Raw genomic sequence first — 15318 nt, 5'->3', positions numbered from 1 at the left:
ATACAATTTGCCAGGAATACTCAACAAACTTATACCTCTGTAATTTGAGCACTCACTCTTATCCCCTTTGCCTTTGTACAATGGCACTATGCACGCATTCCGCCAATCCTCAGGCACCTCACCATGAGTCATACATACATTAAATAACCTTACCATCCAGTCAACAATACAGTCACCCCCTTTTTTAATAAATTCCACTGCAATACCATCCAAACCATATATATATATATATATATATATATGTATATATATATATATATATATATATATATATATATATATATATCGATAAAATGGGTACCAGCCTCAGGTTTTGGCTCAGATGATGAGAATGTTCTTCCGCCCACCAGTGATGCTACTACTTTTGTGAATTAAGAACCATTGCAACACAAACCTCGCCAGGTGGTAGAGTGATCCGCAGCGTATTGAGACAGACTTCCCCAGAACTTTTTTTAAAGGGAAAGTAAATGTTTATAGTTGTGTTACTGGAGTGATAGTTTTCATACATGGTGCTCTGACAAGAAAATAGTGAAATTGGAAAAGAATGTAGCTTAGACATTGAAGCTTATTCTATCATTGAAATGTGAACAAAAGGAGCATTTTTCAAAGTGACAGAGATAGAAAGCAAAAAGGTGTTTTTCATGAGTGTACTGGAAAAGTTGAGGTCTAGATAAACTTTTGGTCTGTCAAGGCTTTATTATGGCGGATGACCAACTACCTATCCTCATGTATCCAAGATATGGTTGTACTTTGTGTAATGAAGACAATTGAGAAACATCATAAGCCAATATTCCAGTTTCATGATAAGAGAAGTGGTCCAGGCAGTATGATACAGTGGTTAAATTGATGAAAACTACTATTGACGTTTGTGTAAATAAATTATACATTTTCCTTTTCCATAGCCAGAGGTTGAACCATAATGTGACATTCATTTCTTTAATTTCATTTCAAGATAGAAGTTTCAGTTTTCTAAATTATTTCTTACATTTTTCATATGTATATATATATATATATATATATATATATATATATATATATATATATGGATTTGTATGTAGCATTTATGGATCTGGAGAAGGCATATGATAGAGTTGATAGAGATGCTCTGTGGAAGGTATTAAGAATATATGGTGTGGGAGGCAAGTTGTTAGAAGCAGTGAAAAGTTTTTATCGAGGATGTAAGGCATGGGTACGTGTAGGAAGAGAGGAAAGTGATTGGTTCTCAGTGAATGTAGGTTTGCGGCAGGGGTATGTGATGTCTCCATGGTTGTTTAATTTGTTTATGGATGGGGTTGTTAGGGAGGTGAATGCAAGAGTCTGGAAAGAGGGGCAAGTATGAAGTCTGTTGGGGATGAGAGAGCTTGGGAAGTGAGTCAGTTGTTGTTCGCTGATGATACAGTGCTGGTGGCTGATTCATGTGAGAAACTGCAGAGGCTGGTGACTGAGCTTGGTAAAGTGTGTGAAAGAAGAAAGTTAAGAGTAAATGTGAATAAGAGCAAGGTTATTAGGTACAGTAGGGTTGAGGGTCAAGTCAATTGGGAGGTGAGTTTGAATGGAGAAAAACTGGAGGAAGTGAAGTGTTTTAGATATCTGGGAGTGGATCTGGCAGCGGATGGAACCATGGAAGCGGAAGTGGATCATAGGGTGGGGGAGGGGGCGAAAAATTCTGGGAGCCTTGAAGAATGTGTGGAAGTCGAGAACATTATCTCGGAAAGCAAAAATGGGTATGTTTGAAGGAATAGTGGTTCCAACAATGTTGTATGGTTGCGAGGCGTGGGCTATGGATAGAGTTGTGCGCAGGAGGATGGATGTGCTGGAAATGAGATGTTTGAGGACAATGTGTGGTGTGAGGTGGTTTGATCGAGTGAGTAACGTAAGGGTAAGAGAGATGTGTGGAAATAAAAAGAGCGTGGTTGAGAGAGCAGAAGAGGGTGTTTTGAAGTGGTTTGGGCACATGGAGAGAATGAGTGAGGAAAGATTGACCAAGAGGATATATGTGTCGGAGGTGGAGTGAACGAGGAGAAGAGGGAGACCAAATTGGAGGTGGAAAGATGGAGTGAAAAAGATTTTGTGTGATCGGGGCCTGAACATGCAGGAGGGTGAAAGGAGGGCAAGGAATAGAGTGAATTGGAGCGATGTGGTATACAGGGGTTGACGTGCTGTCAGTGGAGTGAATCAAGGCATGTGAAGCGTCTGGGGTAAACCATGGAAAGCTGTGTAGGTATGTATATTTGCGTGTGTGGACGTGTGTATGTACATGTGTATGGGGGGGGGTTGGGCCATTTCTTTCGTCTGTTTCCTTGCGCTACCTCGCAAACGCGGGAGACAGCGACAAAGTATAAAAAAAAAAAAAAAAAAAAAAAAAATATATATATATATATTGGAAAGAGGGGCAAGTATGAAGTCTGTTGGGGATGAGAGAGCTTGGGAAGTGAGTCAGTTGTTGTTCGCTGATGATACAGCGCTGGTGGCGGATTCATGTGAGAAACTGCAGAAGCTGGTGACGGAGTTTGGTAAAGTGTGTGGAAGAAGAAAGTTAAGAGTAAATGTCAATAAGAGCAAGGTTATTAGGTACAGTAGGGTTGAGGGTCAAGTCAATTGGGAGGTGAGTTTGAATGGTGAGAGGCTGGAGGAAGTGAAGTGTTTTAGATATCTGGGAGTGGATCTGTCAGCGGATGGAACCATGGAAGCGGAAGTGGATCATAGGGTGGGGGAGGGGGCGAAAATTTTGGGAGCCTTGAAAAATGTGTGGAAGTCGAGAACATTATCCCGGAAAGCAAAAATGGGTATGTTTGAAGGAATAGTGGTTCCAACAATGTTGTATGGTTGCGAGGCGTGGGCTATGGATAGAGTTGTGCGCAGGAGGATGGATGTGCTGGAAATGAGATGTTTGAGGACAATGTGTGGTGTGAGGTGGTTTGATCGAGTAAGTAACGTAAGGGTAAGAGGGATGTGTGGAAATAAAAAGAGCGTGGTTGAGAGAGCAGAAGAGGGTGTTTTGAAGTGGTTTGGGCACATGGAGAGAATGAGTGAGGAAAGATTGACCAAGAGGATATATGTGTCGGAGGTGGAGGGAACGAGGAGAAGAGGGAGACCAAATTGGAGGTGGAAAGATGGAGTGAAAAGGATTTTGTGTGATCGGGGCCTGAACATGCAGGAGGGTGAAAGGAGGGCAAGGAATAGAGTGAATTGGAGCGATGTGGTATACAGGGGTTGACGTGCTGTCAGTGGATTGAATCAAGGCATGTGAAGCGTCTGGGGTAAACCATGGAAAGCTGTGTAGGTATGTATATTGCGTGTGTGGACGTATGTATGTACATGTGTATGGGGGGGGTTGGGCCATTTCTTTCGTCTGTTTCCTTGCGCTACCTCGCAAACGCGGGAGACAGCGACAAAGTATAAAAAAAAAAAAAAAAAAAAAAAAAATATATATATATATATATATATATATATATATATATATATATATATATATATATATATATATATATATATCCCTGGGGATAGGGGATTAAGAATACTTCCCACGTATTCCCTGCGTGTCGTAGAAGGCGACTAAAAGGGGAGGGAGCGGGGGGCTGGAAATCCTCCCCTCTCGTTTTTTTTTTTTTTTTCTTTTTTTTTTTTCCCAAAAGAAGGAACAGAGAATTGGGCCAGGTGAGGGTATTCCCTCAAAGGCCCAGTCCTCTGTTCTTAACGCTACCTCGCTAATGCGGGAAATGGCGAATAGTTTGAAAGAAAATATACATATATATATATATATATATATATTATCCCTGGGGATAGGGGATTAAGAATACTTCCCACGTATTCCCTGCGTGTCGTAGAAGGCGACTAAAAGGAGAGGGAGCGGGGGGCTGGAAATCCTCCCCTCTCTTTTTTTTTAAATTTTCCAAAAGAAGGAACAGAGGGGGCCACGTGAGGATATTCCAAAAAAGGCCCAGTCTTCTGTTCCTAACGCTACCTCACTAACGCGGGAAATGGCGAATAGTTTAAAAGAAAAAAATATATATATATATATATCGAGGATGTAAGGCATGTGTACGTGTAGGAAGAGAGGAAAGTGATTGGTTCTCAGTGAATGTAGGTTTGCGGCAGGGGTGTGTGATGTCTCCATGGTTGTTTAATTTGTTTATGGATGGGGTTGTTAGGGAGGTGAATGCAAGAGTTTTGGAAAGAGGGGCAAGCATGAAGTCTGTTGTGGATGAGAGAGCTTGGGAAGTGAGTCAGTTGTTGTTCGCTGATGATACAGCGCTGGTGGCTGATTCATGTGAGAAACTGCAGAAGCTGGTGACTGAGTTTGGTAAAGTTTGTGAAAGAAGAAAGTTAAGAGTAAATGTGAATAAGAGCAAGGTTATTAGGTACGGTAGGGTTGAGGGTCAAGTCAATTGGGAGGTAAGTTTGAATGGAGAAAAACTGTAGGAAGTAAAGTGTTTTAGATATCTGGGAGTGGATCTGGCAGCGGATGGAACCATGGAAGCGGAAGTGAATCATAGGATGGGGAAGGGGGCGAAAATCCTGGGAGCCTTGAAGAATGTGTGGAAGTCGAGAACATTATCTCAGAAAGCAAAAATGGGTATGTTTGAAGGAATAGTGGTTCCAACAATGTTGTATGGTTGCGAGGCGTGGGCTATGGATAGAGTTGTGCGCAGGAGGGTGGGTGTGCTGGAAATGAGATGTTTGAGGACAATGTGTGGTGTGAGGTGGTTTGATCGAGTAAGTAATGTAAGGGTAAGAGAGATGTGTGGAAATAAAAAGAGCATGGTTGAGAGAGCAGAAGAGGGGGTTTTGAAATGGTTTGGGCACATGGAGAGAATGAGTGAGGAAAGATTGACCAAGAGGATATATGTGTCAGAGGTGGAGGGAACGAGGAGAAGTGGGAGACCAAATTGGAGGTGGAAAGATGGAGTGAAAAAGATTTTGAGTGATCGGGGCCTGAACATGCAGGAGGGTGAAAGGCGGGCAAGGAATAGAGTGAATTGGATCGACGTGGTGTACCGGGGTTGACGTGCTGTCAGTGGATTGAATCAGGGCATGTGAAGCGTCTGGGGTAAACCATGGAAAGCTGTGTTGGGGCCTGGATGTGGAAAGGGAGCTGTGGTTTCGGGCATTATTGCATGACAGCTAGACACTGAGTGTGAATGAATGAGGCCTTTGTTGTCTTTTCCTAGCGCTACCCCGCACACATGAGGGGGGAGGGGGATGGTATTCCATGTGTGGCGAGGTGGCGATGGGAATGAATAAAGGCAGACAGTGTGAATTGTGTGCATGGGTATATATGTATGTGTCTGTGTGTGTATATGTATATGTGTACATTGAGATGTATAGGTATGTATATTTGCGTGTGTGGACGTGTGTGTATATACATGTGTATGGGGGTGGGTTGGGCCATTTCTTTCGTCTGTTTCCTTGCGCTACCTCGCAAACGCGGGAGACAGCGACAAAGCAAAATAAATAAATAAAATATATTATATACACATGTATAAACATACACGTCCACACACGCAAATATACATACCTATACATCTCAATGTACACATATATATACACACACAGTCATATACATATATACACATGTACATAATTCATACTGTCTGCCTTTATTTATTCCCATCGCCACCTCGCCACACATGGAATAACATCCCCCTCCCCCCTCATGTGTGCAAGGTAGCGCGAGGAAAAGACAACAAAGGCCCCATTCGTTCACACTCAGTCTCTAGCTGTCATGTAATAATGCCCGAAACCACAGCTCCCTTTCCACATCCAGGCCCCACAGAACTTTCCATGTTTTACCCGAAACCACAGCTCCCTTTCCACATCCAGGCCCCACAGAACTTTCCATGGTTTACCCCAGATGCTTCGCATGCCCTGATTCAATCCATTGACAGCACGTCAACCCCGGTATACAACATCGATCCAATTCACTCTATTCCTTGCCCGCCTTTCACCCTCCTGCATGTTCAGGCCCTGATCACTCAAAATCCTTTTCACTCTATCTTTCCACTTCCAATTTGGTCTCCCACTTCTCCTCGTTCCGTCCACCTCTGACACATATATCCTCTTGGTCAATCTCTCCTCACTGATTCTCTCCATGGGCCCAAACCATTTCAAAACCACGCTCTTTTTATTTCCACACATCTCTCTTACCCTTACATTACTTACTCAATCAAACCACCTCACACCACATATTGTCCTTAAACATCTCATTTCCAGCACATCCACCCTCCTGCACACAACTCTATCCATAGCTCACGCCTCGCAACCATACGACATTGTTGGAACCACTATTCCTTCAAACATACCCATTTTTGCTTTCCGAGATAATGTTCTCGACTTCCACACATTCTTCAAGGCTCCCAGGATTTTTGCTGTCTCCCGCGTTTGTGAGGTAGTGCAAGGAAACAGATGAAAGAAATGGCCCAACCCACCCCCATACACATGTATATACATACCCTTCCACACACGCAAATATACATACCTATACATCTCAATGTACACATATATATATACACACACAGACATATACATATATACACATGTTCATAATTCATACTGTCTGCCTTTATTTATGCCCATCGCCACCTCGCCACACATGGAATAACAACCCCTTCCCCCTCATGTGTGCAAAGTAGCGCTAGGAAAAGACAACAAAGGCCCCATTCATTCACACTCAGTCTCTAGCCGCCATGTAGTAATGCACCGAAACCACAGCTCCCTTTCCACATCCAGGCCCCACAAAACTTTCCATGGTTTACCCCAGACGCTTCACGTGCCCTGGTTCAATCCATTGACAGCACGTCAACCCCAGTATACCACATCGTTCCAATTCACTCTATTCCTTGCCCGCCTTTCACCCTCCTGCATGTTCAGGCCCCGATCGCTCAAAATCTTTTTCACTCCATCTTTCCACCTCCAATTTGGTCTCCCAGTTCTCCTCGTTCCCTCCACCTCTGACACATATATCCTCTTGGTCAATCTCTCCTCACTCATTGTCTCCATGTGACCAAACCATTTCAAAACACCCTCCTCTGCTCTCTCAACCACACTCTTTTTATTTCCACACATCTCTCTTACCCTTACATTACTTACTCGATCAAACCACCTCACTTCACATATAGTCCTCAAACATCTCATTTCCAGCACATCCACCCTCCTCCGCACAACTCTATCCATAGCCCACACCTTGCAACCACACAACATTGTTGGAACCACTATTCCTTCAAACATACCCATTTTTGCTTTCGGAGATAATGTTTCGACTTCCACACATTCTTCAAGGCTCCCAGAATTTTCGCCCCCTCCCCCACCCTATGACTCACTTCCGCTTCCATGGTCCATCTGCTGCCAGATCCACTCCCAGATATCTAAAACACTTTACCTCCTCCAGTTTTTCTCCATTCAAACTTACCTCCCAATTGACTTGACCCTCAACCCTACTGTACCTAATAACCTTGCTCTTATTCACATTTACTCTCAACTTTCTTCTTTCACACACTTTACCAAACTCAGTCACCAGCTTCTGCAGCTGCTCATGAATCAGCCACCAGCACTGTATCATCAGCGAACAACAACTGACTCACTTCCCAAGCTCTCTCATCCACAACAGACTGCATACTTGCCCCTCTTTCCAAAACTCGTGCATTCACCTCCCTAACAACCCCATCCATAAACAGATTAAACAACCATGGAGACATCACATACCCCTGACGCAAACCTACATATATATATATATATATATATATATATATATATATATATATATATATATATATATATATATATATATATATGTGTGTGTGTGTGTGTGTGAAAGAAGAAAGTTAAGAGTAAATGTGAATAAGAGCAAGGTTATTAGGTACATTAGGGTTGAGGGTCAAGTCAATTAGGAGGTAAGTTTGAATGGAGAAAAACTGGAGGAAGTAAAGTGTTTTAGATATCTGGGAGTGGATCTGGCAGCGGATGGAACCATGGAAGCGGAAGTGAATCATAGGGTGGGGGAGGGGGCGAAAATCCTGGGGGCCTTGAAGAATGTGTGGAAGTCGAGAACATTATCTCAGAAAGCAAAAATGGGTATGTTTGAAGGAATAGTGGTTCCAACAATGTTGTATGGTTGCGAGGCATGGGCTATGGATAGAGTTGTGCGCAGGAGGGTGGATGTGCTGGAAATGAGATGTTTGAGGATAATGTGTGGTGTGAGGTGGTTTGATCGAGTAAGTAATGTAAGGGTAAAAAGAGCGTGGTTGATAGAGCAGAAGAGGGTGTTTTGAAATGGTTTGGGCACATGGAGAGAATGAGTGAGGAAAGATTGACCAAGAGGATATATGTGTTGGAGGTGGAGGGAACGAGGAGAAGTGGGAGACCATGGTTTACCCCAGAAGCTTCGCATGCCCTGGTTGAATCCGCTGACAGCACGTCCACCCCAGTATACCACATCATTCCAATTCACTCTATTCCTTGCATGCCTTTCACCCTCCTGTATGTTTAGGCCCTGATCGCTCAAAATCTTTTTCACTCCATCCTTCCAACCCCAATTTGGTCTCTCTCTTCACCTCGTTCCCTCCACCTCTACCACCTCTCCATGTGACCAAACCATTTCAATACACCCTCTTCTGCTCTCTCAACCACACTCTTTTTATTACCACACATCTCTCTTGTATTTCATTACTTAATCAAACCACCTCACACCACATACTGTCCTCAAGCATCTCATTTCCAACACATCCACCTTCCTCCGCACAACCCTATCTATAGCCCACACCTCGCAACATATAACATTGTTGGAGCCATTATTCCTTCAAGCATACCCCTTTTTGCTCTCCAAGATAACGTTCTTGCCTTCCACACATTCTTCAGTTTCAGTTAGTGTAAGCCCCAGATAATAACAAAGCACCTCTACATACTAATATTTATCCCAGTTCCTTTTCTATGACAGACAAAATCACCTTAATTGATAAGGCCTGGTATAATGAGTATCACTTAATTGCACCCTAAAATCATAAGTAGTCAAACAGCTCTAAAATAAACAACCCCATGAGTAACTAGCCTCATCCTTGATGCTATTATTGCAGTGATTCCTATTTCTTACTTATAGATACATGATTTGGTTTCATATTTGGTATTTACATACACCTCAATGTTATTAAGTATATTAGTTACCTCATACCACTCTCATTTCCCTCCTCACTTTGGACCATGACAATCACACTACCTCCCTTCAGTACTTGTAGAATCTCATGTTCCTTATTACAAATCTGAATGTTCATCTCTTAGACTGTATATAATCTTGTGTAAACTCACATCTAACTTTTTAGTCTAATAGAACTAAAATATCCATGACTGCATTGCATCAGGTTTGGTCAACATTCCCTCAAATTTGGTCACCACACCTAGGGTAGCACTAAGATCTAATGGAGAGGGTAACAAAGAAGGGCAGCTCTGATGGCACCAGAAATGATAGAGTTGACTTACTAGGAAAGGTTAGAGGCTTTAAATTTGCCCACCCTGGAAGAAACGAGAGTGAGGGGTGACCTGATCACAGCCTTTAAGTTTTAGAAAGTATTGATAACCTAGAGAATGAACAGTTCTTCAAAAGATGTAGGGATGGAATGACAAGAGAGCAAATGAAATGAATTTTTTTTTTTAAAGATGTGAGGAAGTACTTTCATAGTATAAGAGTGGTCTAATGAAAGGAATGAAATGGTTACTGCAGACAGCATAGGGATATATACGAAGTTGTATGACAAAGAAAATTCAAAGGATGAGGTCTCATGAGTGTAAAACTCCCTCCCCTTACAGTACAAATAAGTAATTACAAAAAGGTAATTACTAAAGCTGTGAGTACACCTACTTTATTTCTGGTAAAGTGGTAATATGTACACTTATATTCAAGCTTTGATTCATGGTTACTGCAAATCATAACCCTGTGCAACACAATTTTTTTCCTGGGTAGTAAGTGTAATTTCCTTATTGCTTATGCATAAAAAGTAGAGAAAAATGCTATCATTCCCTTCAAACTTTGCTTTTGTGACTGGGACAGTAATATTTTGAAAGTCAACTATTTTCTATAGGAAAACAGGCAAATTTGTACATTCTTATTCACATAAAGTCACAAAAACAACATATGAATCAAAATTAACATGTATTTACAATAATGTTACACAAAAGTGATCACGAGATTTAGAAAGTAATTTTTCGAGATTTACGACTGTACTGAAAATCACTTTCACAAATCAGACCCCAAATATAATCTCCCACAATGTTCTAGTTATATGTTCCTTGGTAGTGGTGCTCAGACTCCAGTATGTACCTTGCTCCTTTGAGTATGCTCCCATGTTCTTGAATATATCAATATGGGATTCAAGAATATGGACTTTGAGGGACATACTGCAGCCCATTTTTCCATAGTTCTTCACCATAGTCTCAACCAGCTCCACATAATTTTCAGCCTTGTGATTGCCCAGGAAGCTCCACATAGTTTTCAGCCTTGTGATTGCCCAGGAAGCCCCAAACCACTCCAACAAAGCTGTACCAAGCTGCTTTCTCCTTCCAAGTGAGCTTCTTGGGGAATCCCTTGCACTACAGGATCTTCTTTATCTGTGGTCCAATGAAGACACCAGCTTTGACTTTTGCCTCAGACAGCTCAGGGAAGAAGTTTTGAAGGTATTTGAAGGCTGCAGACTCCTAATCTAGAGCTGTGACAAATTGTTTCATAAGGCCTAATTTTATGTGCAGTGATGGCACCAACACCTTCTGGAGGTCCACCAGTGGTTCCTAGTTTTTTTTGCATTGCTTGCAACTGAAATACATTTTAGCAGATGCTGCAACAGAGTACTTTTTCACCCTTGTTTTGATAGATTGGCAGCAGACATAGCAAAATGTGTCTGCCAGATGCTTGCAGCCTCTAGATGCCATCTCAGAAAAAAATGTATGTATATGTATCCGCTTAGGAAGCTAGATCTATAATGAACTGGTTGGCTCAAAACCCTTATATTCATACTGATTATATCACTGGAAACTTCTAGAAATTCTATATCAGCTACTCAGCACTAAATCTATTTGGAATGTTCTGAAAAATAGGAAAATTTCAAAATATTGCTGTCCTGATCACAAAAGCAAAGTTTCAAGAGAATAATAGCCATTTTCTATACTTTTTAGACATGATCAATTAGAAAGTAACACTTATTACCCAGGAAAAAAAAATTTGTTACACAATGTAATCGGTTTAAGAGATGAGTGTGATTACAAATCGCAATACGAACCTACTATATTGTTACCTAGGTTTGCAAGTAAGTCTGATAACTAGTGCAGATGCTAATCTCAGCCTATATACTAGATACTAAAAAACCCTCACTGGTCTTGGTAAGGCCTTTAAATCCCTGCATGCTGCATATAAAATAGCTATGAATTCCTTATAATCTATCTAGGGGAATAATCTGCCCTAATAAAGATCACAGTCACTTTCATTCAAACATGTCTAATTACTCCTACATTCACACTGAAACATCAATGCTAATTCATACCTTACCTCAAACATTATTATCTAATAATGATGAAGGTAAGAAGCACACGCTATTCCTTACCTCTTTTGTTGCTGCTATAATCTCCAACTTGTCTGCAATGCTTTGCCAACAATGGTCGCTGAAAACTGTTCCAATCCCTTGGCTGTAACTAAAGTTAACAAAGGTCCTCAGTGAGCACAATATTTACCTCAAGGGTACTTAACAGTGCTTCATGAGTAGTGACTAAATAAACAATAATTCATGCTAAAAATTGGTCACTGAAAAACTGATATGCTATCAAAAAGTTGCTGAAAGAAGGATCAGTGCCAAGAAAGAAGACAAAAATGCACTGAACTACATACCAGTAACTCTATCAAACATGTTTTTTAAAACACAACAAAAAGGGAAAACAAAATAACTACTTGTAAAAGACAAATTACACATGGGGTAAGAGGTCACTTTAAAACAAATATTACAAATTTCCATGACAGAGTCAGCATTGGACTAGACAAATGAAATTAATGGGAAGAGTCTGTGTTTCTAGACTGTTAGAAGGCATTCAAAACTGTTCCACACAGGAAAGTGATAAAAGACTTGACTATCACGTTGCCATAAGAGAGCAACAAATTGTTACCCGAGATAAGAGCTGAATTATAATATGACATTAACTTCTATGATTTTGCGAGCAATGGATGAGAAAAACATGAAAGAATACATAATCACAACTTTTAAGTTTCTGAAATTGAAAATGTCAAGAGTGAAAAGTAATTTGAATTTATCAAAGAAAGATCAAAGAAAGGTTACTGTGCAAAACACAATACAGATGTAATAGGGTGGTGGATAGAAGGCATAAATCAAGTGAAGATACAAAGAATTTAAAAAACATACAAAGCAGACTAAACACTAAGCTGAATGATTAATTCTCATTAAATACTTCTAGCATTACTGAATAGTATAGTACAACTTTTATTCATGAACAAGGAAAACCTACTATCATCCCTTCATAGATCAAGATGATGCAATTATGTGCTGCATGGTCTTTTACATACACAATTTCAAGTATTTTGCAGATGACTGTCATTCAAATAAACCCACTGATACAATCAATACGACATTACAGTAATCTCATAAAATATTCTTTATTAGAAGGCCACACAACAGAAGGCTAGACATGAGAAGGCCAGTCAAGAGACGACTAACCAATAGAAGGCTAGACAAGAGAGGGTTTGACAACAGAAGGCCAGACAAGTAATAACTAAACAATAGAGGGCGAAATAATAAATGACTAGCCTAAATGAGTTAACACAACAGAAGGCTAAACATGAGCATGCTGGTCAAGAGAGAGCTAACCAATGGAAGACCAGGCAAGAAAAGGCCAGTTAAGAGATGATTAAACAATAGAAGGCTATACAAAAGAAGGCTAGACAAATGAAGGCCAGTCAAGAGAAGGTTAGACAGTAGAAGGCAAGTCAAGATAAGGCTATACAATAGAAGGTTAAACAATAGAGGGCCAATCAAGAGAAATCTAGACAATATTAGTCTAAACAGTAGATGGCTAGTCAACAGAGGGCCACTTCAAAAAAGGGTAAACAAGAGAAGGCCAGTCAAGAAAGGGCAGACAATAAAAGGTCAGACAACAGAAAACCATACAACAGAAGGCCACACAACAGAAGGCTAGACATGAGAAAGTCAGTCAAGAAAGGTTAGACAATAAAAGGTCAGGTAACAGAAGGCTAAACAACAGAAGGCCACACAACAGAAGGCTAGACAAGAGAAGGTCAGCTAAGAGAAGATTAGACAATAAAAGGCCAGATAAAAGAAGGCTACTCAAGAAAAAGCCCATTAAGGCAAGGCTAGACAAAAGAAGGCAAGTCAAGATAAGGCTAGATAATAGAGGGTCACACAATAAAACACTAGATAATAGAAGGCCAGTTAAAAGAAATCTAGACACAGAAGTCTAGACAACAAAAGGCCAGTCAAGAGAAAGTTAGACAATAGAATACTAGGAAATACATAGCCACACAACAGAAGGCTGAACAAGAGAAGGTCAGTCAATAGAATGCTAGAAAACAGAAAACTAAACAATACAAAGCTACACAACAGAAGGCTAGACAAGAGATGGCTTGTCAACTGAAGGCTAGACAATAAAGTCAGACAATAGAAAACTTGACAACAGACGGCAAGACAAGAGAAGACCAGTCAAGAAAGGGTAGACAATAGAAGGCCAGATAATAGAAGACTAAAAGCTAGAATGCCACACAACAGAAGTCTAGTCAAATAAGGGTGGACAACAGAGGGCTAAATAACAGAAGAATAGACAATAGAAGGCTAGACAAGAGAAAGCCAGTCAAATGAAGGCTAGACAATAGAAGGCCAAACAATACAATACTAGACTATAGAACACCACACAATATAAGGATAAACAAGAGAAGGCCAGGCTAGACAAAAGAAGGCCTGTCAAGAGAATGCCAGACAGCAGAGGGCCAGACAATTTAAGTCCAGACAAAAGAAGGCCAGTTAGGAGAAGGCTAGACAACAGACGACTAAATAAGAGAAGGCCAGTCAAAAGAAGGCTTGACAAGAGATGACCAGACAATAGAATGCCACACAACAAAAGTCTACACAAGAGAAAGCCACTCAAGAGAAGGTTAGACAAAAAAAAGGCCAGACACAAAAGGATAGATAAAAGAAGGCCAGTCAAGAGAAGGTTAGACAATAGAAGGCAAGACAATAAAAGGCTACACAAGAGAAAGTCACTCAAGAGATGGCTAGACAACAAAAGTTAAGACAATAGAAGGCCACATGACAGAAGGCAAGACAAGAGAAGGCCAATGAAGAGAAGGTTAGACAACAGGTCAGACAACAGAAAGCCAGATAACAGATTAGACAACAGAAGGCAAGAATACAGAGGACAAGACAATAAAAGCCTAAGCAATAGATGACTAGGCAATAAAAGGCTAGTCAATAGAATACTAGACTGAAGGCAAAACAACAGAAGGCCAGAAAATAAGAGGCTTATCAACAGAAGGTTAAAGAAGAGAGTTAGATAAAAGAAGGCTACATAATAATAAGGCCAGACAAGAGATGGCTGAATAACAGATAATTAGATAATAGAAAGCCAGGCAATAGAGGGCTACATAACTGAGGTCTAAACAACAGAAGGCTAAGCAATAGAAGGCTACACAATAGCAGGCCAGGTAATAAAAGGCTAAACAAAAGAAGGCTAGACAGTAGAAGGTTTGACAACAGAGGGCTAGACAACAGAGTAGAAAATTGAAGGCTATACAAATGAAGGACTACATAATAGAAAGTCAGACAATATAAGGTTAGGCAAAGGAAGTCTAGACAACAGAAGGTTAAACAACAGAAAACTAAACACAATTCATATCTCAACAAAGAATGTAAACCATTGAAAAGAATTTAAGGATTGATTCAAAATAAGAGCATAACTAGGGATAACTATGCAACAAATCTGAGATAAATACATCATACCTTATGAAAGCTTGGGTCAAGGAATCAATAAGAGCAAAACTAGGGATAACTATGCAACAAATCTGAGATAAATACATCATACCTTATGAAAGCTTGGGTCAAGGAATCCATGTATAGTTGTGCAATGCCTTGGATTGCAGTTAGATACTCTTGTAAGGTGCTACTAATATCCCCTATTGTATTATTCATCTTGTCCAGCAAGATGATCATCATTGTGTTCATATATCCACTTAACCTAGAGAAACACATTTCTAAACTTCAAAAGAGTACTTTATCAAGATATTTTTGGTTTTTCATTAATAATTTTTCATGTACCTGTACTATGCAA

The 15318-nt window shown here is 40.5% G+C and overlaps 1 protein-coding gene across 1 annotated transcript in view; it reads right to left on the bottom strand.

Moving 5' to 3' along the window:
• The window catches only part of LOC139761485 (uncharacterized), a 419732-nt gene that overhangs the window by 148325 nt on the left and 256089 nt on the right, over positions 1 to 15318 (bottom strand). Inside the window, 2 exon segments of the mRNA XM_071685744.1 lie at positions 11580 to 11667; positions 15073 to 15225. Of these exon segments, the coding sequence (XP_071541845.1) occupies positions 11580 to 11667; positions 15073 to 15225 (241 nt within the window).

This window comes from Panulirus ornatus, chromosome 40 (genome assembly GCF_036320965.1).
Source record: "Panulirus ornatus isolate Po-2019 chromosome 40, ASM3632096v1, whole genome shotgun sequence".
Lineage (NCBI taxonomy): Eukaryota > Metazoa > Arthropoda > Malacostraca > Decapoda > Palinuridae > Panulirus > Panulirus ornatus.
Note: the sequence above shows the minus strand (reverse complement) of the source record. Positions and strands in the feature narration are given on the sequence as shown.